Consider the following 24,429-nt stretch of genomic DNA (forward strand, 5'->3'; position numbering starts at 1 on the left):
TATTAATGTTCTCTGTCGCACCACCATATGGTGTAATCATGTTGACATGGTAGCTAAACTAACCCACACTTTCAGTTACCTGGTTCCCAAGCTTAAGCTCTGCGATGTTTTTATCATTTACCTGCATGTCTTTTGTTTTTTGGACATTAATTTCCAAACCAACTTTCTTCACCGCAGATTTCAGATATTCTACTTCTCTTTCATGTTGTTGAGACTGTGCGATCATCTGCAAAATCTCTGTCTTCTAGATGTGTCCCATTGCTCAATTTTATTCCTATCACTTTTTTATTGGTCACACCAATACAAGATTCAGTACTATGTTAATTAATATTGGTGAGAGTATGCAGCCTTGCTTAACTCCTATTTTCACTGCTATCGGATCTGAAAGCAGACCTTGATGTTGAACCTGGCATGTGTAGTTTTCATACATGCCCTTGACAAGAGCAATTACTTTCTTGGGAATTCCAAAAGTTTGCAGTAAGCTCCATATTTTTGTTCTAATTATACTGTCAAAGGCCTTTTCAAAGTCTCCAACCAGCATGTAAAGCAGCGACTGATATTCGCATGAATGTTTGTCTATTATTCTCAAGGTGTTTATCTGGTCAGTGCAAGAGTGGCCTTACCTGAATCCTGCTTATTCTCTTCTTATTTTCTTGTCTACATATGTTTATCCTACTTAGGATTATTTGCAACAGGATATTGCTTGAGATTGACAGCAGGGTGATGCTTCACCAATTATCACGAATTGATAGGTGTCCATTCTTGGGGAGCTTGATGAGCATGCTTCTGTTCCAGTCATTCAGTACTGTTTCATTCATCCATATAGCTGTCAGGAGTGAATGTAAAATTTCTGCTGCTATAGAGGGATCTACTTAGAGTAACTTTGGACTGATGTTGTCCAGGCCTGGAGCTTTTCCATTTTTTATTTGTTGGGCTGTTTTAGCAATTTCTTATTTCGACGGCAGTTTACATTAATTGACATATCTTTTGAGAGTCCTTCCCCATCCACATTCAGTTAAGTTACATTGTCTTCTGTAGCTTCATGGTTCAGAACATTCTCGAAATGTTGTTTCCACCTCTTCACTTGGCCTTCTTGATTTTCGGGTAGTTTTCCTTGATCTTCCTTGATTGGCATATAACCCCCAAATTTCTTATTCGACAGTTTCCATATGATGTTATATAGGGTCTTGTTATCGCTGGTGCCTCCGCTTTAGCTGCAACATTATTGATGAAGGTTAAGTTACCTTTTCTGAAACTGCTCTTCACCATCCTATGTAATATGCAGAGTTCCTGTTGGATTTTTTTCTTGTATTTCCAGTACAGTCAGAGATTCAGCCTTATCTGCTGTGGTCATTTGTTCCAAGAATTTCTTCAGAAGTCTGTGCATAGGCCATGTTCACTGCATCCCACTAGCCCTCAGTTTCATTCTCTTTGATTCCGCTGCTGAGCACTTCAAAACAGTTTCTCAGTTGGATCAAGAACTCCTCTGGGACTTTTGTATTGTCCACTTTTTCAAAATTAGACTTAATCCTCTTCTGCCTGCAAAGTCTCTTGTGTGCAGCTGTTTTTAGATGGACTGTTGCTAGCATAAGGTGGTGGTCGCTACCGACATCTACTCCTCTTTTATTCCTCACATCTAGGAGTGATTTTTGCCAGGTGCTGCTGATTACAAAGTTGTCTATCTTGTTCCCTGTCCTGCTGTCTGGTGAAACCCACTTCACTTTGTGACAGGAGAGGAGCAGAGAGGGGAAACGACTGGTGGGTGCATTGTTGGAGGGTGGTGCACAACGATGGTGAAGTAGCATGAACTGGGAGCATGTGATAGGACAGAAGGGGCAGAAACAGATGGGTGTAGAGATTGGGAACAGTTAGTTATCATAGGTTAAGGCCAGGATAAATATGGGGGTGGAGAGTGTGTTGTAAGGATAACTCCCATCTGTGCACTTTAGAAAAGCTGGTGGCAGAGGCGGGGTCCAGATGGCCCGATTTGTGAAGCAGCTTTTGAAATCAAGCATGTTATGTTGAGCTGCATGTTGCGCTATAGGACAGTCCACATTGCTCTTGACTGCAATTTGGCAATGGCTATTTATCCTGGTGGACAGCTGGTTGGTAGCCATACTAATATGAGAAGCTGTGCAATGACTGTGGCAGAGCTAGTATAAGACCTGGCTGCAATCACAGGTGGCCTGGCCTCTTATGGGGCAGGATAAGCCTCTGTTAGGACTGGAATAGGAATTGTTGGGCGATTATATTGGACAGGACTTGCATCTGGCTCTTCCATGGGGATATGATCCCTGTGGCAAGAGTTTGGGACTGGAAGCAGCGTTGAGATGGGCTAGGATGTTGTGGAGATTTGGTGGGCAGCAGAAAAGCACTTCAGGAGGGGTGGGAAGGACCTAGGGTAGGAGGGCCGCCCAGTTAGCCATGCATCTACATCTACATATATACTCCGCAAGCCAACAAGCAGTGTGTGGCGGAGGGCACAATTTGCGCCAATGTATTATTTACCCCCTTTGTTCCACTCGCGGATCGCGCGAGGGAAAAATGACTGTCTGAACGCCTCAGTGCGAGCAGTGTAATGCACCACTTTCCGGGCGGAAGGCTTGTCAGACCCTGGCACGAATCTGGCCGGTGGATTAGTGTCAAGGTCCAGTGTGCTGGCCAGTCTGTGGATGGTTTCTAAGGTGGTTTTCCATCTGCCTCGACAAATGCGGTCTGGCTCCCCTTATTTCATCTCAGTTACACTGTGTCGGCAATTGCTGTGCAAACACTTTCTCCATGTAAGCGTACACCATAATTACTCTATCACGCAAACATTGGGGTTACACTTGTCTGGTGCGAGATGTTCCCGGGGTTGAGTGTGGGGGGGTTGGAGGGGGAGGGGGGTCCACTGGGGGCTGAACCACACAATAACCCTGGGTTCGTGTGGGGTGGCAGTGGGGTGAGTGGACTGCTGTGGCCTGTTGTGGGGTTGTGTACTACTGAGGGCTATGGTGGGGATGAAGCCTCTCCGTTGTTTCTAGGTCCCCGGTTCCATACAATACAATAGGGTAGGAGTCCCTATCTCAGGGCATGATGATAGATAATAAAAGCCCTGAGAAAGGGTTTGGTTCAGTTGTTCCTGTCTGGGGTGGTAGCGGGTGGCGAAGCAGATATTCGAGGTGCCTCTTGGTGTGATGGGAAGATTGATGGTATGTATGGGTATGGCATGGGAAATCTGTTTGTGAACTAGGACTGGAGGATACTGCCTGTCTACAAGAAAGTTCTTGTTACTGCAGATATACAAGTACTATTGGTGGCTGGTGGGTTTAATGTGAACAGAGATGTGGGGGAGCCATTAGAGAGTAGGAGGTTAAAGTCCAGGAAGGTGGCACACTGGTTGAAGAGATGAAGCAGATGCGAGAGGTGTGGAGGTTGTGAAGGATTGGTGGTAGGATGTCGTGGCCCAGTGTCCAGATCATAACGGTATCATCAGTGAACCGGAACTATACCAGGGGTTGGGGTTCTTGGTGACTGGGAAGCTTTCCTCCAAATGGCCCAAAAACAGGTTGGTTCAGAAGGGTATCATGTTGGTGTCTATGGATGTGTCACAGATTTGTTTTTATACCTTTCCTTCAAAGGAGAAGTAGTTGTGCGTTGGGATAAAGTTAGTAAGCTGTATGAGAAATCGGGTAGTGGATACCTTTCCTTCAAAGGAGAAGTAGTTGTGTGTTGGGATAAAGTTAGTAAGGTGTATGAGAAATGAGGTAGTGGGTTTGGAATTTTGAAGGTCATTGGTAGAGAGAGTGTTCAATAGTAGCAAGTACATGTGCATGAGGGATATTAGTGTATAGGGAAGTGGCATCAATAGTGATGAGTAGAGATCCAGGAGGTAAAATGGTGTTGATGGTAGAGAGTCAGTGAAGGAAGTGGTTTTGTATCTTTGACATGGGATGCTAGTTTTGGACAAATGGTTGGAGGTGTAGGTCAGATTCTTTCAGTGGGGGCACGGTAACCAGCTGCAATGGAGTGTCCAGGATTGTTGAGTTTGTAGATTTTGGGTAGCATGTAGAAGGTGGGTGTAAAGGGTTGTCACAGGAATTAGGAGGGAAATGGATACAGGGAAGAAGTTCTGGGAAGGGCCTAAAGTTTTAAAAAGGGATTGGAGGTTATGTTGCTAAGTAATTATTGTCCTGTTAATCTGAGAATTCTTCCCTGAGTGAGCATTAAGAATGTGGAAATCATTGTAACAGAGTTGTAGAAAATTCAATTTAGAAGAAATGTAATGGAGTATTTGTAAAGAACTAAAGTCCATTTGGTTTTTGCAGTTATTTACTGAATATTTAATAAATTTTGTAGTTGAAAACGTCCCCAGACAAATTGGTAGCAGACCCAAGGTCTTTCACTAATGTTGATAGAAAGGTAATTGTAAGTGGAATACCTGATCATGACTTTCAGATGTTGACAGTAAATCATTCTAGCCAATCAGATAGATTAATCTTGTACTAGGAGGAGAGAACTGTATTAATTCTGAGAAAAAAGTCAAGGATTAAAATTACTTAAGGCATTATTAAAAACTAATCTTTTATGATGACACAAACATATGTCGAAAGAGTTTTTGGAGCTGGGATGATGACCAGGCAGTGGTTAGGTGGGAAGGGGTGGAGGACCAAGGTGGGATGGTGGTATGAACTGGAAGAGGCAGGGTTCAATATTGTGACTAGGTTGACTTTGGTTGGAGAGATTGGTGGCAAAGAAGTGTTTCCATTGCAGGGATCAGAAGGGGAGTAGGCCCTTGACAAGTCCAACAAGGTTAAATTCAGGTGTAGGGCTGAAGGTGAGGCTTTTGTATGGGACTGAAACATATGTGAGGCTGAGAATTGTGGAGGAAAGGTTCACAACACTGTTCTTGGGTTGTTTCAGATCTGGATTTAGTGGAGCGTTAATAGGGAGTTTTAGAGGATGTGGTAAGTTGAAAAGGTCAGCTAGGCAGCGTCTGGGTGCTTTGAGTTGTTGACGAGGAGGAACATAGTGAGTTGGATAGGGTTTGGATAGCAGTGCTCCTAGGCAGCAGTAGGATGTCAGCAGGTTGGATAACTAATGGAGGTGGTGTCTTGAATACTCTTCCAGGTGCTGGAGAGGAATGGTGCAAGACCTGCCCAATCCATTCACCCTCCTGATCTCAAACTATGATAACTAACTGTCCCCCCCCTCCACCCAACAGCACCCCCCCCTCCTCCTACCCCTCTGTCCCATCACCTCTTCCCAATTCATCTCCCTTCATTCTCACGCTGTCCGAAAATTCAGCCACCGCTCTTCTCCCCTCTCTGCTCCTCTCCTTTTCCTCTCACCATTCGGAACCCCCCTCCCTCTCAGCCTCCCATCTGGCAGCCCTGTCCTACCACCTTCTAGTTCCTGCATGTTCCACCAGACAGCACTCTTCTCTCCTCCCACCTATATCCTGTTATCCCTCTCCCTTCCCTGCCTCACTCCAGATTGCTGCTTTCATTCAATGCAGCATTTGCGGTTTGACCAAAGCAGCTGGGATAGATGCCATGTGTGTGAGGTGTGCCTGCATGTGTCAATGTCTGTCTGTTTTCCTTTCTTTTCAGAAGAAGGCTTTAGCTGAAAACTTGGCATGTAACAGCTTTTTCATTGGGTCTGTCTGCAACTCAATGTATCATATGGATTGTGAATAGCAATCTGCCCTGCTCATGATTGTTGATATTCCAGCCTAGATTTTTCATTGTTTGATTTATTCTGAAAGCTAGCAATATCTCCATTCTCTTTTGTATGTGCCTCTTGATGACCCAACACCTCTGCTGTTCAGTGAGTACTCTCCTTTGCTCATAAATATTTACATTCTTCCAGAACTTTCCTATAAATTTTGACTACAATTTTTGCTTTTTTGAAGCCTGTGCTACTTCTAACCTGTGAACCCTGTTTTTCATATATGATCAGAACCAGTCATTGGCAATTCCTCAAAGGCCTTTGATAAATCTAAACATTTTCTTGTGACGTACACATCCAGTCTAGTGCATGAATTACCACTTTGGTAAACTCTACTATTGCTGACTTTGTACTTCTGCTACTCCAGAAACTGAAGTGTGCTTCTCTGAGGTAGTTACATTTCTTCAAATAACTGCGTATAGAACACAGTATATTTGTAACAGGATGATCAGTTACTGATGCTGAGGTTTTCATTACACTTGTTGCACTGTTGTCCAGTTGTGATATGCTAAAATTACAGAGCATGTTTGTAAGATTGCTACTAGTTTCATTCGTAATATTTTTGTTTATTTTTATGTCTCCACATAACTATCTTGTTCTTGCGCATTGAAACTTTGTTCAGAACCTCAGCTAATTTCTTAGAAAAGGTGTCTAATATTGTTGCCTATGGCCTTGCCACAGTGGCAACATCAGTCCCTGTAAGATTACTGAAGTTGAGCACTGTCGGGCTTGGCTAACACTTGGATGGGTGACCATCTGGTCTGTCAAGTGCTGTTGGCATGCTTGGTGTAATCAGCCTGTGTGAGGCAAATTGAGGAGCTACTTGATTGAGAACAGAGGGACTAATGTGCTGGCCACATGCTCTTCCATATCCACACCCAGTGACACCTATAGGCTGAGGATGACATGGTGGTCAGTCAGTATCGTTGGGCCTTCCCAGGCCTTTTCGGATGGAGGTTACTATAGTTTTTACAACATTCGTCTCACTAAGCATTCAGTTACAACAATATTATGAAAAGGATAAATTGCTTCTCACCTTATAGAACAGAAGTTAAATCACAGACATGCACAACAAGAAGACAGATATAATTTTAGTTTTCAGCAAGAGGCCTTGTTCTAAAGTAGAAAACACACATACACACAAGTACAACTCACATGCATACGACCAGTGTCTCAGGTCTCTGAGGCTGGTCTGCATTCAACAACTGTGCGTGATGTCAGAGGCAGTCTTTGAGTGAGAGGGGTAAGGAAGAGGCTGGTTTGGGTGGGGGAGGGGGGGAGATAGCAGGGTAGGGGTGAGAGGAGCTGTAGTGTTGCTTGTGGGAGCATGCGCAGACTTTTTTTTTTCGGTACCTCTACTCCTTTCTCTCCCCCCTTCCCCTCAACTCTCCCAACTTCACTTAGCTGCCATACCATGTCTACACCATTCCACTCCATGTCTCTACATGTTCCCACAAGCAGCACTATACCTTCCCCCCTCCATACCCAGGTATCTGCCCCCTCCCTATACTGGTATCTTCCCCCTCCCTACCCTGGGATCCATCCCTCTCCCCACTCCTGCCTCCTCCTCATACCTACTACCCATGGATAGCTTCTGCCATCAGCCACAGTTGCTGTGCATTGGGGCCTCAGTGGCCAGAGACAGTGGTCATGTGTGTGGGAGTTGCAGCTGTGTGAATCTGTGTGTGTTTTCTGCTTTACAAGAAGGCCTTTTGGCTGAAAGCTCAAATGTATAACAATTTTTGTTGTGCATGCCCTCAACTCAGTGTCTCTTCTGTAAGGTGAGTAGCAGTCTATACTTTTCATAATATTATCATTATTCCATTCTGAGTTTTCCATCATTTAAGAATTTCATTAATACTCTGTAATGATATTGATAACCACTCTGTTAAGTGCCGTACCAAAAGCATCATTAGTAGCAACATCATCATCAGCAACAGCATCTGTAGTTAAAAAAAAAGTCTGTCAGGAGATGGAATATGGCTTGTGAGTATGAAATATGTAAGAAGGTAACTATTAAATGGAAAATGCAATAGAAAACTTCTCTTTCTTTGTATGCACAGTGTTTCAGCTCCTCCTTCCTATCCACATTTTCTGTGATGCCATACATTTTACTCTTACCTTCTGTCTGTGCCTGTTCGTACACAGTACAGGTCACCCTTTAATACAGTACATTTGGGTAACTGTTGACATTCAACTTTGCAAAGTTGTTATATTGCTTACATGATATGCCTCAGTCATACATCATCCTTTATATTGAATGTTTTCAAAGCAACCCACTATTTAGAAGTCTTATGTTTAAGCTGTGCTTGTATTGCAACTTCAAACAGTTTAGGAAATATATACTATCAAGTGTGCTTTGTCTAGTTCTCTAAATCAGAAAACATGTATACTGAAATAATTAAATGTTTAAAATAAAAAGTATTTCACCAAATATTTCAACAATTTGTATCTTTTGTGCTAATTTATAAGTTAGGATAAATAAAATACGTCAGTTATTTCATATCTTTATTACTAGCCACAGTTAATATTGGCAGGCCATTCACTTATGCAGTCTCTGGAGAAAAAAAGGCAGTCTCACAATGACACTGTGACAGAGGTTCTGCAAGAGATGAAGGCTCTGCTCCAGGAGAGGGACTCCCTGAAAGAAAGCCAGAAAACTAACTTTGAAGAGGAACTTGCACAAGTCCAGAGTGAAAGGAATGCTTTGGCTGAAAAACTTAAAGCTGAAATTTTGAAAGGAAAGGGAAGACAGGTATTTTGCTTACAATTTGTACCATTTTCCATTTTTTTCATAAGTGTAAGTAGTAATGGCAGTTAATTGACAAGTGCTGTTGGACAACTTTGTCAGAGAATGATAATTTAAGAAGTGTATCCAGGAATAATAGCTACAAAGTTAAGAAGGATTGTTATTTTTGTAATAACCAGCATGCCATGCTTCCTGTAACATCTGTGATTGTGGGTAACTGATGTGACTTCAGTTTGACTAATTTTCTGATTGTGTTATGAATTCGATGTTGGACTCATTCATTCATTCATTACACATTGCACAGAGAAGTAAATGAGTAGAGGGACTGTTCACCATGGGGTGGAGGCGTTAAGCTTTATTGGTTGCCAGAGACAATGTCTCCTCCTCCCACCTCCCTACTTTGTGTTTGTATATGTGTGTTTGTGGTTTTTGTGTGTACCTAACGAAAAGCACAAGTTTGTAAGTATAGTGAGACTGTTTAATTTTTTTTACTAACGTGCATATCTACTGCTCAGTGTACTCACTCATACTATAGGCTATAGTCTTTACTTGTTCCATTGTTTGCATTCTACCCAGATTTAGCAGTACAGTTATACAGAGATATCATTTTAAACTGTTATTGCTATAGGTTATATTAATTGGTAATTGCCATTAATGGAAAAAAATTGTTACGGGACATATGTACTTCCCATATTCTATTCTATGTTTAGAAAAAGTTCAAATTTATGTCTTCTGTAATGCTCAGATTACTTGCTGATTTCAAAATGTTGCAGCCAATATCAGTCATATGATTTAAGCAATGTTCATATACTTAAGTATATTTCACAGTTATGTAACTACTTCGTTATTACTGAAGAATAAAACTGCATGACGTAGAAGAATTTACAGACAAATTTGCCGTGTGCAGTGCTAATAGAGATTACTCATAGACTGTACTATTTACCATGGAGCCACATTGCAATGGCATGCATTCAGAATTAGGGAGTTGCAAGTAAGGTATACTTTTGGTTTGGTTTTTAGCTTTTGTACATATCCAGGGAACTTGGTATATATATATAAAAACAAAGATGAGGTGACTTACCGAACGAAAGCGCTGGCAGGTCGATAGACACACAAACAAACACAAACATACACACAAAATTCAAGCTTTCGCAACAAACTGTTGCCTCATCAGGAAAGAGGGAAGGAGAGGGGAAGACGAAAGGAAGTGGGTTTTAAGGGAGAGGGTAAGGAGTCATTCCAATCCCGGGAGCGGAAAGACTTACCTTAGGGGGGAAAAAAGGACAGGTATACACTCGCACTCACGCACATATCCATCCACACATACAGACACAAGCAGACATATTTCAATATATATATATATATATATAAACAAAGATGATGTAACTTACCAAACGAAAGCGTTGGCATGTTGATAGACACACAAACAAACACAAACACACACACAAATTCAAGCTTTTGCAACCACAGGCACAAGTGCAGGCATTTTTAGATTAGTCAGCTGTCATCCAGTTCAGATAATGATAAATCAAGTTTGGTGCTATCTTTTGCCAAATTTGGTGTTATTTTTTAACAAATTCAGTATTATATTTGCTAGATTTGGTGCTATTTTTGTCACATTCAGCACCATTTAGCTGCCAAATTCTGTGTTATTTTATTTTATCTATTTTGGTTTTAATTTTTTCTTTTTCTGTGTTATTTTTTTCCAATTTCAGTATTACTTTACTCCAATTTAGATTTTTTTCTCATTTTCAGTGCTATTTTTTTGTCAATCTTGGTGTTATTTTTTTGTTGATTTTAGTCTTATCTTTCACCAAAGATGGAGTTATTTTTTTTGTGAATATTGGAGTTATTTTTGACAAGTAGTGTTATTGTTTGCCAAATTTGCAGCTATTTTTGTCAACTTTTGTGTTACTTTTTGTCAAATTTGGTGTTACTTTTTCCGAAATTTGATGTTACTCTTTGGTAAATTTGATGTTATTTTTTTCAAATTCGGTAAGTTTATTGCCAGATTCAATGGTTTTTGTCAATTTCCATGTTACTTTTTGCCAATTTTGTTTGTTTTTTGTCTGTTTTGATGCTATTTTTGACATCACATCATAGTTCATTATGTAGGAAATGAAGTGTCATTTTATGATTAGAAAGGAACCTTATCCTTGAGAAAGAAAGAAGACAAAATGCAATTTCAGTGTTCAGTAACTATTGGTTATGAATATTAGTAAACTGCAGTCCTCAGATTTGCACTCAACATATATGGGGAAATGTCAGATTCCATGATATTTCATAAAAATCATCGATTTCATGTTATTTTGCTAAAACTTGCCAGTTTTGCATTATTTTTTGTGTTAATCATTTTCGCAAAATTTCCGTGTCCATAGTGATGGTGTGCTGCACACACTGATTCACAGAGCACACATTATGTCCAGTGCTGATTGCCTGCTGGGCGAACATTGACACTTTAGTACAGTTTTCAGACTGACTTGTCTGGGCCAAACTGATAAATCTAGAACAGCAAAGCATTGCATTACCACAGGACACTGCGTGATGCACAAAAGGCCAAACACTATTTCCTCAGTTTTATCTTTCTGGGTGTGTATGGTAAAGGAGGCAGTACTTACTACCATGGCAGATAAGCTAATAAATATGGAGCCAGGATTCCAGTTAAGTACAGCCTGGAACCCTGCCACCTTTAGATGTAGAGGAGAACAAGAATTTCTGATGACAGTTACACCACAACGTATTGGAATGACTATCTATCCATCTGATTTGGCTTCTGGCCACAGTGACACTTGCCAGCAGCACCAGTAACCTGGTGCATGCACATAAGGCGGCAGCTTGGTTCTCAGCAGCTACTTCGGTGGCCTTGGAATCACATGGAACCCCTGATGTCGCTGCGTCTTCCGGCAGTGAGCATCTTACCGGTCAGCCATCACTCCAGGGTGAATGGCGAACAGTGGTGGGCTCGCGCGTGCCTGGCCGAAAGGCGAAGGTGGGATCTGGCCGCGTGGCAGCTGCCTTACCCCTTTCCAACAGGTACGGGGTGCTTCCTAGTGGTGATGACATCGTTTCCGAGCCACCACAGGATGCCTCGCCTGTTGGGCCAGTGGCCGATTCTCCGGCAAGGTCCCGACAGTCACAGAGGGCGGGCCTATTAGTTATAGGGAGCTCCAACGTTAGGCGGGTTATGGAGCCCCTCAGGAAAATAGCGGGTAGGTCGGGGAAGAATGCCAGTGTGCACTCGGTGTGCTTGCCGGGGGGTCTCGTCCGTAATGTGGAGGAGGCCCTTCCGGCAGCTATTGAACGCACTGGGTGTGACCGGCTGCAGATAGTAGCACATGTCGGAACGAATGACGCCTGCCGCTTGGGTTCTGAGGCCATCCTTGGTTCCTTCCGGCGGCTGGCTGATTTGGTGAAGACAACCAGCATCGCACGCGGAGTGCAAGCTGAGCTTAATATCTGCAGCATAGTGCCCAGAGTCGATCGCGGTCCTCTGGTTTGGAGCCGTGTGGAGGGTCTAAACCAGAGGCTCAGACGACTCTGCGACTATAATGGTTGCAAATTCATCGACCTCCGTTATTGGGTGGAGAACTGTAGGGCCCCCCTAGACAGGTCAGGCGTGCACTACACACCGGAAGCAGCTACTAGGGTAGCAGAGTACGTGTGGCGTGCACACGGGGGTTTTTTAGGTTAGAGGGACCCCCCCTTGGGCGAAACGATAAAATACCTGACGGCTTACCAGAGAGGACATTATCATCGTTGATAAAGAACGTCCGTCCTCAGATACCAAAAACAGGAAAAGTTAACGTAATATTGGTAAACTGCAGGAGTATCCAGGGCAAGGTTCCTGAATTAGTATCTCTTATTGAAGGAAATAGTGCGCATATAGTATTAGGAACGGAAAGTTGGTTAAAACCGGAAGTGAACAGTAACGAAATCCTAGACACAGAATGGAATATATACCGCAAGGATAGGATAAACGCCAATGGTGGAGGAGTATTTATAGCAATAAAGAATTCAATAATATCCAGTGAAGTTATTAGCGAATGCGAATGTGAAATAATCTGGGTTAAGTTAAGTATCAAAGGTGGGTCAGATATGATAGTCGGATGCTTCTATAGACCACCTGCATCAGCAACCGTAGTAGTTGAGCGCCTCAGAGAGAACCTGCAGAACGTCGTGAAGAAGTTTCGTGATCATACTATTGTAATAGGGGGAGACTTCAATCTACCAGGTATAGAATGGGATAGTCACACATTCAGAACTGGAGCCAGGGACAGAGACTCTTGTGACATTATCCTGACTGCCTTGCCCGAGAATTACTTCGAGCAGATAGTTAGAGAACCAACTCGTGAAGCTAACGTTTTAGACCTCATAGCAACAAATAGACCGGAACTTTTTGACTCCGTGAATGTAGAAGAGGGTATCATTGATCATAAGTCAGTGGTTGCATCAATGACTACAAGTGTAATAAGAAATGCCAAGAAAGGAAGGAAAATATATTTGCTTAACAAGAGTGATAGGGCACAAATCGCAGAATATCTGAGTGACCACCATCAAACGTTCATTTCTGAGGAAGAGGATGTGGAACAAAAATGGAAAAAATTCAGAAACACCGTCCAGTACGCCTTAGATAAGTTCGTACCGACTAAGGTCCAAAGCGAGGGGAAAGATCCACCGTGGTATAACAATCATGTACGAAAGGTACTACGGAAACAAAGAAAGCTTCATCATAGGTTTAAGAGTAGTCGAATCATAGCTGATAAGGAAAAGCTGAACGAAGCGAAAAAGAGCGTAAAGAGAGCAATGAGAGAAGCATTCAACGAATTCGAACATAAAACATTGGCAAACAATCTAAACAAGAACCCTAAAAAGTTTTGGTCATATGTAAAATCGGTAAGCGGATCTAAATCCCCTATTCAGTCACTCGTTGACCACGATGGCACCGAAACAGAGGACGACCGAAGAAAGGCAGAAATACTGAATTCAGTGTTCCGAAACTGTTTCACTGCAGAAAATCGTAACACGGTCCCTGACTTCAGCCGTCGCACGGACGCCAAAATGGAAAATATTGAAATAAACGATATCGGAATTGAAAAACAACTGCTATCACTTAGTAGCGGAAAAGCATCCGGACCAGACGAGATACCCTTAAGATTCTACAGTGATTATGCTAAAGAACTTGCCCCCTTTCTATCAGCAATTTATCGTAGATCGCTGGAAGAACGTAAAGTACCTAGCGACTGGAAGAAAGCGCAGGTCGTTCCCATTTTCAAGAAGGGTCATAAATCAGATGCGAATAATTATAGGCCTATTTCGCTTACGTCAATCTGTTGTAGAATAATGGAACATGTTTTGTGTTCTCGTATTATGACGTTCTTAGATAATACAAATCTCCTTCATCATAACCAACATGGATTCCGCAAACAGAGATCATGTGAAACTCAGCTCGCCCTATTTGCCCAAGAAATTCACAGTGCCGTAGACACTGGCGAGCAGATTGATGCCGTATTCCTGGACTTCAGGAAGGCATTTGATACGGTTCCGCACTTACGTTTAGTGAAAAAAATACGAGCTTACGGAATATCGGACCAGGTTTGTGATTGGATTCAGGATTTCCTAGAAGAAAGAACACAACATGTCATTCTTAACGGTTCAAAATCTGCAGATGTAGAGGTAATTTCGGGAGTACCGCAGGGAAGCGTGATAGGACCTTTATTGTTTACAATATACATAAATGACTTAGTTGACAACATCGGTAGCTCCGTGAGGCTATTTGCAGATGACACGGTTGTCTACAAGAAAGTAGCAACATCAGAAGACTCGTACGTACTCCAGGAGGACCTGCAGAGAATTAATGCATGGTGCGACAGCTGGCAGCTTTCCCTAAACGTAGATAAATGTAATATAATGCGCATACATAGGGGCAGAAATCCATTCCAGTACGATTATGCCATAGGTGGTAAATCATTGGAAGCGGTAACGACCGTAAAATACTTAGGAGTTACTATCCGGAGCGATCTGAAGTGGAATGATCACATAAAACAAATAGTGGGAAAAGCAGGCCCCAGGTTGAGATTCATAGGAAGAATTCTAAGAAAATGTGACTCATCGACGAAAGAAGTAGCTTACAAAACGCTTGTTCGTCCGATTCTTGAGTATTGCTCATCAGTATGGGACCCTTACCAGGTTGGATTAATAGAAGAGATAGACATGATCCAGCGAAAAGCAGCGCGATTCGTCATGGGGACGTTTAGTCAGCGCGAGAGCGTTACGGAGATGCTGAACAAGCTCCAGTGGCGGACACTTCAAGAAAGGCGTTACGCAATACGGAGAGGTTTATTATCGAAATTACGAGAGAGCACATTCCGGGAAGAGATGGGCAACATATTACTACCGCCCACATATATCTCGCGTAATGATCACAACGAAAAGATCCGAGAAATTAGAGCAAATACGGAGACTTACAAGCAGTCGTTCTTCCCACGCACAATTCGTGAATGGAACAGGGAAGGGGGGATCAGATAGTGGTACAATAAGTACCCTCCGCCACACACCGTAAGGTGGCTCGCGGAGTATAGATGTAGATGTAGATGTAGATTAGATTCATTTGAGCAGTTGCGAGCGAGCTCATGTGCATGCACTGAGAGTTGTGTATGAGTCGTATCTTCTCCTGCTTCTGGCTACAGAAATGTGGCAGTTAGCTGTATAAGCAATAGCAGGAAGCAGCCAGATGCTACTTGGAAACATTTTACTGTCGTGCCTAAGCTGCCAGATTCATGCCTGGGCAACAGGCCTGATCTAGGGGTGGGGGGCGCCAAATTCATATTCTTGAGGAAAAAGACCTTGTTTCACAAAGCGCCCAGCAGCGCATGTTGGTCTATCGATTGTTCATATTATTTTGAAATGCTTCCCTGTTGGTTTTTGAACATTTGTGAACAAATTCTAAGATTTCTGAATGAATCATCAGTTGAGTTTTGAATTGTGCATAGTGTTCATGACCTCTCTGCTAGGGGAATCCCTGTGCCATCTAGAAATAAACTTTCCTGCACACAAAAGGGGACGGGGCTATACGAGCTGAGCAGAATGAAGCCGAATGGGTGAATGCCAATGTGGTTGACTGGGTTTGCAAATGATCATTGTTGTTGCACTTGGCTATGAGTGAGTGGCATATCAGTGGTAGAATTAACACTTTCAGATCCACTGATGGAGTATGTACATCATTATGATTTACTGCTATAGCTCCGATGTCAGACAATGTCCAACACATTTCCATTAGTTATAAAATAAAGAAGAGTTGGGGAGAAGCAATGAGTAGAAAAATTCTGTTGGAGAGGCTTGAAGGCCTCATACAAGGGAGGCAGGGACCAAGAAGAACTCAAGGATATTACATGTATCATCATAGCCAACAAGTCTGAGATTTTATTCCACTGAAACTGTGCAGGCATTTTTAGATTAGTCAGCTGTCATCCAGTTCAGATAATGATAAATGTAGGAGACTCTGAGATTTCAATGTAAGATCCAAGTAAGTGCCCTCACAGGCACAAGTGGTAAAATCTTAAAAATAACCTCCCAAAGCATTCACAACAATGTGACACATTTTGAAGCACACTTAAGAAGCAGTCCAGCTCACATAACACTAGTAAGAAATCTGTTACAACCTGAAATTGATAGCAGTGAGATTTGTGCAGTAAATTTGAGTGTATATTGAAAAGATAGGCTACTAGGAAACGGAGATGGTGTATTTGTCACAGCAGACAAAAAACTGAAATTGAGCATTATAGAAATTCAAGCTGCATGTAAGATTGTTAGGATGAGACTCAGTAACAGCGGTGGACATAAACTTATAATAATTGGATCTTTCTATATGTCGCAAGACCCACATCCTCCTCCTCCTCTCCCCATATGTAATGAAAGAATTTAGAAGAAAAATCCTTATTTCACTAGTATTAATGTTTCACAATCTTCAGAGGAAACTTTAATCATCCCACAGTCAATTGTACTAACTGTAGTTTTGTATGTCAAATGTGACAATACATCCTGCAAAACATTACCAAAAGCCTTCGCTGAAAACTATCTAAAAGAAATAGTTGGGAAGATAGATAAATACTGGATATTTGAAAGTGGTATCAATGAACATTAGGCAGTTAGTGCAACAGTTATTGTCAAAAGGACAAAGGGCAGCTAAGAGAAGTAGAAAGAGTTATATCTGTAGGAAACTAGATAAAGAGGCATTAGTATCATATCTCAATGAAGAACTTGAAATGTTTATTTCTGGACAGGAGCATATGTCAGAACTGTGGCTCAAGTTTAAAAGAATGGTTGACGATGCACTGGATTGGTATGTAACTAGTCAAACAATTCATGATTGGAAGGACCCTCCACGGTATATAGTCACTGTAGAGAAACAGAGACTACTACAAAATAAATGTCTAATAGGGCTATAGTTATAGGTATGCTGAATGAAATGCTTTTGGCTGTCAGGAGGGCAATGCATGAAGCATCAGGGAATATTGTAGGAGAATCGTACTGAAAGACCCCTCACAAAACCCAAAGAGATTCTGGACTTACGTAAAGGATGGCAGTGACACCAAAGCTAATGTCCAGACATTCGTGAATGAGAGTGCAACTGAAATTGATGAAAGCAAATCGGAAGCAAAAATACTGAACGCCATTTTCAGGTGCTCAATTACAAATTGGTATCACCTCAATTTGATTTTGTTCTCAATGCAATTTGATCTTCATACCAATGTAAATGTGAATGAAATAAGTATTATGTCAGTGGTGTTGAGAAACAGCTGGAATCGTTGAAGCTGAACAAAGATCCAGGCCCAATGGAATCCGTCTCAGATTCTATACTGAATTTTTGGCTGAGTTACCCCCCCCCCCCCCCCCTCTTCTAACTACAATCTATCGTACATTCCTTGAACAAAAAACCATGCCCAGTTCTTGGGAAAAGACACAGGCCACACCTATTTACAAGAATGATAGTAGAAGTGATCCACAAAACTACCATCCAATATCTTTAACACTGATTTGTTGTAGAATCTTAGAACATATTCAGAGCTCAAATACAATGAGGTATCTGGAACAGAATCACCACCTCAATGCCAACCAGATTGGATTTCAAAAACATCGATCATGTGAAACCCAACTCGCACTTTTCTCAAATGACATTCTGAAAGCTTTGGATCAAGGCAGCCAAGTAATTGCTGTCTTTCTTGATTTCTGTTGTGGTTTACTTGATGTACTGTGTTTGAACAAATTTAATGATGTTATGTTGTATTTAGAAAACTTTTATCTTCAAATTTATATTCCCAATCATATTTTTGTCTCTTAAAGTGAAATTGATATGTTGACCAACTTAATGAGAAAAGTTCTTGTTAAATACAAACAAATAAGAAAAATATTGTTTGTTGAATACCCTCCAATGTATTGACTGCTTCCTCAAAAACCATATATCATGGATTTCAGAACTAAAATGCTACCAAAAGTTCAAATCTAAAAGTGGTACTGAACAGGTCATTTTTCTAATTAGCCTGAATCTTGGTACATTATAATACTCCTTCACAGAACCTCACTCATGGAATATTCAAGACATTTTGTGACCCCATGTAACACAATACCCCTGAAAACATAGTCATCATTTATTTTAAAAAATCATAGAAAAATGTTACCTATCTTGTTCTTTTATATACAAATTATTTTATACATTTATGAATCATGACAAAGATATGCAAACTAAGTACTGCATAAACAATTGTTAATTAAAGTATGAGATGTAGTGACAAGAGTCTTAACCCTATTGCTGCTGTGGACATATATAAACGTCCTGCTCTGCTATTCCCTACCTGCTGTGGACTTGTATACACTTGCCACTTGGGTTATCATACAGTTCCATCGACTTCTGTGTGTCCTGAGCTGCCAACTCCTCGCTGCTGTGCTCAGAAAATAAAAAAGTTTCGAGTATTCATCATACAACACATGTGCATCTCTGCCTGCTATCATCTGCATAAAGCCTGATTTCATTATCTTGAACTTTTTATGAAATATGACTATTGTTACGACCACATAATTCCTGATCCACAGGTATGGAAATGGGTGTACCATGTTTGACTGTCTGTCAGATACAAATATCAATAACTTGAGATAAAATGAAATATTGTTCTCCTCTCAATTTTAAATAATTTTTCATACACTGCAGTGTGTGAGCTAAAATCAACCATAAGCAAAGTGTTTTTACCTCTGCAAACTCTTTAAAAATTTTTGCAGTGTTTTACTTAATTTGAAGCAGTACAGTAAGTATGATGAGTAACAAAAAGAAATTTAGTCTTTTATGGAGCAAAGATATCAGACCAAGCTGCGCAGAAATCAGTTTTTTTCAGTGAATAATTTTCTTAAGGTCACGTAATACGTATTTCATAGTGGTCGACATGCTGTCTCATAAGCACATTTAGCAGCATTTGACAAGCTGTGCAGCCACAACAAAACCACACTCAGCACGGAACGCAGAGAATATGGCTGTAGCAGCACAAGGGTAATTATCACCCTGAACACATCAAGCTGAGACCACGAGACTTGGTGATGGGTGTTAGTCCTTCTCTACACATTCTCCTTTCAGTGTGACACTGTCTCCCAATGATGGATGGCTTGGCAAACTCCTTAGTTACAGAAGTCTGGCTGGCCGGCTGTTCAGGAAACATTCAGCTTTCCATCATTCCGGTTGTCTTTCCTAGTGTGACACTTTGTTCCGATGGATGACTTGGCAGAAATCTTAGTTACAGAATTCTGAATTTTGGTTGTTCAGGTGACATTCAACTTCAAAAATAACTTCGCCATCATTCTGGAATTGTCTTTCCTAGGATGGTTTCTTCATTAAAGGAAAAAGGAAGAACGTGCTATGTGCCATGTCACTAGAATACAGAGGGTGGTAGCCCAAAGAAGCAGCACGTTTTGACTGTGATCTGTGAAGAATAAACCAGGGCACATACTTGGACAGCTGTGACAGTTGTATTGGCAACCTTCCATTACCTCATTAGGAGATTGCTTTACTCCTTTGTCTCAAGGTCAAAGTGATACACCCCACACTTGTCCATGTAGCTAAAGAAGTCATCTGAATTAACCTGAGACAGCTGCAACATTTCTGTTGCTGCCATGGTTCAGCAATATTTTTGAATGGGTGTTATGTCAGAAACTGATCCATCTCTCAACTACTCTCATCTCGATTGCGACACACTAGTTTTTGAGCACCAGGCTTTCATTTCTCTTGTGATTTCCAATTCATCACAAAGAGAGATATGCTTGACAATGCTAGAAGTGTCTGTGGCAATTAACTACACACTTTTGTTGGTCTGTTGTTGGAATACACTTCAACAGGGATTTCAGTGCGTACTGGTATTGCAGATGTGTACCTGCGAACAAACGAAGTATTCATTATGAAACGTTACTTTCTTAAATTTTATGGCTATCACTCTTATGATAATATGGGATACTGAATGAAATTTTTATTGTGTTGGAGTGTGAGCTGTTCCTGTTGTGTATTAATAACTTTGCACACAATATTGAGTGTAATCATAGACTTTTTGCAGATGATGCAGTTCCCATTATCTATGAAAATCTGCACAGATATTTAGTCAGATCTTGAGAAAATTTCAAACTGCTGTAAATATTACTAACTTCCTTTAAATGTTCAGAAATGTAAAATTGTGCCCTTCACAAAACACATGAACATAGCATCTTGCAACTAAGATATCAGTGAGCCACTATTGCAATTAGTCAGTTCATGTAAATACCTGGGTGTGACTACTTGTAGGGATGTGAAATGGTTCAGTCAGAGTTGAAGCCATTTCCAGACCTCAGTTCACTGTAGGATTCTGGGAAAATACAGTCACTCTACAAAGGAGAATTTATGTATAACACTCAAATGAGCAGTTCCAGAATATTGCTCAAGTGTATGGCACTGATCCCAATTTAGAAGTACTAGAAGATATTGAACATAATACTAGGAAGAGAAGTATAAGTGGTCACAGGTTTGTTTGCTTCATGCTAGAGTGTCATATGGTCACAGGTTTGTTTGCTTCATGCTAGAGTGTCATGGAAGTGCTGGAAAAACCTGAACTAGCAGACACTTGAAGGCAGACATCAAACATCCCACAAAATGTCCTTGCAGTATACACAGCCTAACTTGACAGTGTGTGCAGAGGATGCTGGGAGTAGCGGACTAGGCAGAGTCCTTACGGTCCCTCACAACATTCCCTGTGCATAGTGGCATGTTAGATTGAATGTATAACACAAAGTTACAAGAACTGATATTGAGTTGGGAATCTAGAAATATATTATGGGTCCTACATATCACTCCAGACTTAAGACAGGATGAGACTACTGATAAAAAGCATTTGAGTTTAAAGCCAGACACTGTGATGGGGTGAGTGTAAGGGGTGCTTCACATTGAGCTGATACAATATTCAATATGATACGGGAAGCAACTTGTGGTAATGATGCAGAAGCAACCCACATTGGCAGAGTGCATAGAAACATGGTTGAAGTGACTTAATTGGTTCACACTGGGACAACACCAACATATATCTCTGTCACATCACCAGATGCAACACAGTATGCTGGTTAATCTATGCCACTTGCATTACATGATACGTGACAAGGGAATTTCAAGTCATCCAATGTGGATCAAAAAAATTGTATTGCGTAGTTGAGGCAAAGCTACATTCATCTCTGTAGTTAGTTACTCGGTAAAACTTTTAATTTTTCTATAAAAGATGTAAAACAAAAACACGGTTTTGGAATTCACATTGCTTGCCACTATGCTGTCTCTCTTATTCAATTTTGAGAAAACTATTTGGTAAAAAAATTGATTTTTCTACATCTTATAGCCTGACATCACAGCTTGTTAATGAACTTGTTGTCTTTTCGTTATTGCTGACAGTTATTGTAATACCTCACAATTAAGCAAGTCACTAGGCATATTTTGAAAAGTTTACGGTGAAGGATGCAGTAGTTGGTCAGTTTACATTTGGTGGGTTTTAGGTCATAAATTGCTGCATATGAATGAAATATTGCTAACATACTTTAATTGTTTGTAGTGGTGGAAGCAGAGTCATACCTCTTTCCATTCTTGACAAAATATGTGGGACACATTGGAGCGGACTCATATTTCTCCTTTTTCTATGCTACCAATACAAGCCGAAGATGAAAATGAAAAACTTAATGAAATGGAAAGACACCAGGAGTCATCAGCTGTTGGTTGCTGACTGTACATTTTGGAAGTGTATGCACACTGATTTCAGGAAACTGTAAGGCAGGCATAAAAGATACCAGAAAGCTTAATTCTTGTTACATCTGAATAGGCAGCTGGATGAAGCTGAAGAGGGTAAATTGGGATTTCTTTTATCATCATGGGCTTCTTCCATTTCTTCAAACACATCTTTGCCCCTACATAGAGTTTACCACCCACTGCTACACCACTGATGGTGACTGATCTCACTTTAAATCTGGAAACATTTCTCCTGAATACTCTTCAACCTGAATCGCATACTACTATGCGCAACTGAACAGTTGTAGAAATACCATCATAGGTTTATTAATTTGTAATCCGTATTTATGTTATGTACCACACTGAATTAAAATACCATGCAAGACAGTCTTACAAAATAAACTTTTCATAGTGGCATTTTTGATGTCATTCACACATTTTTCCAACTTATCATATTGTAATGAGTTGCTTCTCAGCAGCAGAAATAGCAACTCAAAACCTTGTGCCCTGCTTTGTCAGAGTAGCTGATACTGTTGTTTTTGTTGTGATCTTCAGTCCTGAGACTGGTCTGATGCAGCTCTCCATGCTACTCTATCCTGTGCAAGCTTCTTCATCTCCCAGTACTTACTGCAACCTACATCCTTCCTAATCTGCTTAGTGTATTCATCTCTTGGTCTCCCTCTACGATTTTTACCCTCCACACTGCCCTCCAATGCTAAATTTGTGATCCCCTGATGCCTCAGAACATGTCCTACCAACCTGTCCCTTCTTCTTGTCAAGTTGTGCCACAAACTCCTCTTCTCCCCAATTCTATTCAATACCTCTTCATTAGTTATGTGATCTACCCATCTGATCTTCAGCATTCTTCTGTAGCACCACATATCAAAGACACTTAAATCTATACTCGATGTTAACAAATTTCTCTTCTTCAGAAACACTTTCCTTGCCATTGCCAGTCTACATTTTATATCCTCTCTACTTCGACCATCATCAGTTATTTTGCTCCCCAAATAGCAAAACTCATTTACTACTTTAAGCGTCTCATTTCCTAATACTGATACTACTTGCTCTAAAAAGTGTTTGGACACATTTTGTGAATTCATAAAATTTTTCATGTTGAGAGATCTTACGAGAAACTACAGCTGAACTATGTTTGAAATTTATAGCGTGGTACAGGTGCACCCAGTAGTTTCTTTCCCTTTTCAGTTGTTTGAGATATAAATCCTGGTGAGCCACAATAAAGCACTCTTCAGTAGAGCTCATGATTTGAACTGTGACTCATGGTGTCTTGTTGCTTGTTGTATCATAAGTCACATTACTATTGTATTGATCCAGTGGGAGCTTGAGTGTCATACTGATAAGTGTTGCATTTTGTGACCTTCTTTGCAATGTGTCTTATCACATATTGCATCTTCCCAGTGTGAACGGCACCTAATACTATCTTCTGGTGAACTGTCAAGACAGTGCAGATTCCCCATATTGAAGTACTGCGGGTGGCCGCTCCCTTCATTTGGCTGTGGATGCTCCAGTCTTGTGTGGCTGCCAGGCAGGAAGAGGGGTGTGTGAATTGGGTTTTGACTGGAAGCTGTGTTCGAATATCTGAGAGCACTCATGATCAGCCTTGTGTGCTGTCCATTGTTAGTTGCACTATCAGCATAGCCACTCATGCCAAATTACCACACACTTAGCTGAAAATCTTTATCCCTATTGACAGGGTACTCATGGATCCTTATTTCTACAGGATCCTTATTTCTACAGGATCCTTATTTCTACAGATTCCTTTATGGCATTTTTTCTGATATCCTTTGATTTGTCACAGCAAATTGGTGTTCTCAAAGTCAACACACCGAGTGGTTATAATTAAACTTTCCTTATAACATGAAAACTAACTACTGTACGAGGACTGAATTTGGTAGCATATTAATATCAAGGACATTGGGAAGAGAAATAATGCAGAATCAATTCAACTGAAACACTTTTATTGTGCTGCTATAGTATGTCATATCATTGCATACTGGTGCCATTACTGCTTCAAAAAGGGGCTCAATATGGTGCCCATCAGTGTCAAGAGTCTGAAAGTGCAAGATTACATCCTGCACAGCAGAATGAGCCATGTCTATAGGTCTGCTGGCTACCTCTCTTGATATGCTGTGCTTCATCTCAGCACATGTGTGAATGTTCCCCTGGTAAACCTTGTTCTTCAGGTTGCCCCACAACCAGAGATCACAGGGAGGGAGATCAGGTGATCATGGCGATGAAACATTGGGAAACAATCAGCTGATAATTCGATGATTTCCAAACATATTTTGGAGAAGCAGGTGAACCTCATGAGCAATGTGCAGGGGGGACCCATCTTGCATGAAAACTTTTGAGTTCAATGGGTCTCTCTCCCAATCTTGCATGAAAACTGTTGAGTTCAATGTGTCTCTCTCCTGTAGTGTGGTATGATATGCTGGCAAAGCATATTGTAGTAATGCTGGCTAGTCACACTGCACGGTTTTGGTCCTGGAGTGCCAACCTGTTCAAATGAGAATGGGCCAATGATGAATGTAGCCGTGAAGCCACGCCATACAGTGACACGTTCACCGTACGGAGGAACTACATGCACAGTGACTGGAGGTGAAGATCCCCACATTCGGCATTTCTGTGAATTCACCTCACTCGTTAGAGAAAATTGAGCTTCGTCTGTCCATAAGATGATCCAGAG

General features: G+C 41.1%; 1 protein-coding gene across 1 annotated transcript in view; it reads left to right on the forward strand.

Annotated features, from left to right (window-relative positions):
- LOC126455903 (golgin subfamily A member 6-like protein 22) overlaps positions 1-24,429 on the forward strand; it is a 285,498-nt gene that overhangs the window by 61,736 nt on the left and 199,333 nt on the right. Inside the window, exon 6 of the mRNA XM_050091664.1 lies at positions 8,247-8,464. Within this exon, the coding sequence (XP_049947621.1) occupies positions 8,247-8,464 (218 nt within the window). The remainder of the gene's footprint in view (positions 1-8,246; positions 8,465-24,429) is intronic.

This window comes from Schistocerca serialis, chromosome 1 (assembly GCF_023864345.2).
Source record: "Schistocerca serialis cubense isolate TAMUIC-IGC-003099 chromosome 1, iqSchSeri2.2, whole genome shotgun sequence".
Taxonomy (NCBI): domain Eukaryota; kingdom Metazoa; phylum Arthropoda; class Insecta; order Orthoptera; family Acrididae; genus Schistocerca; species Schistocerca serialis.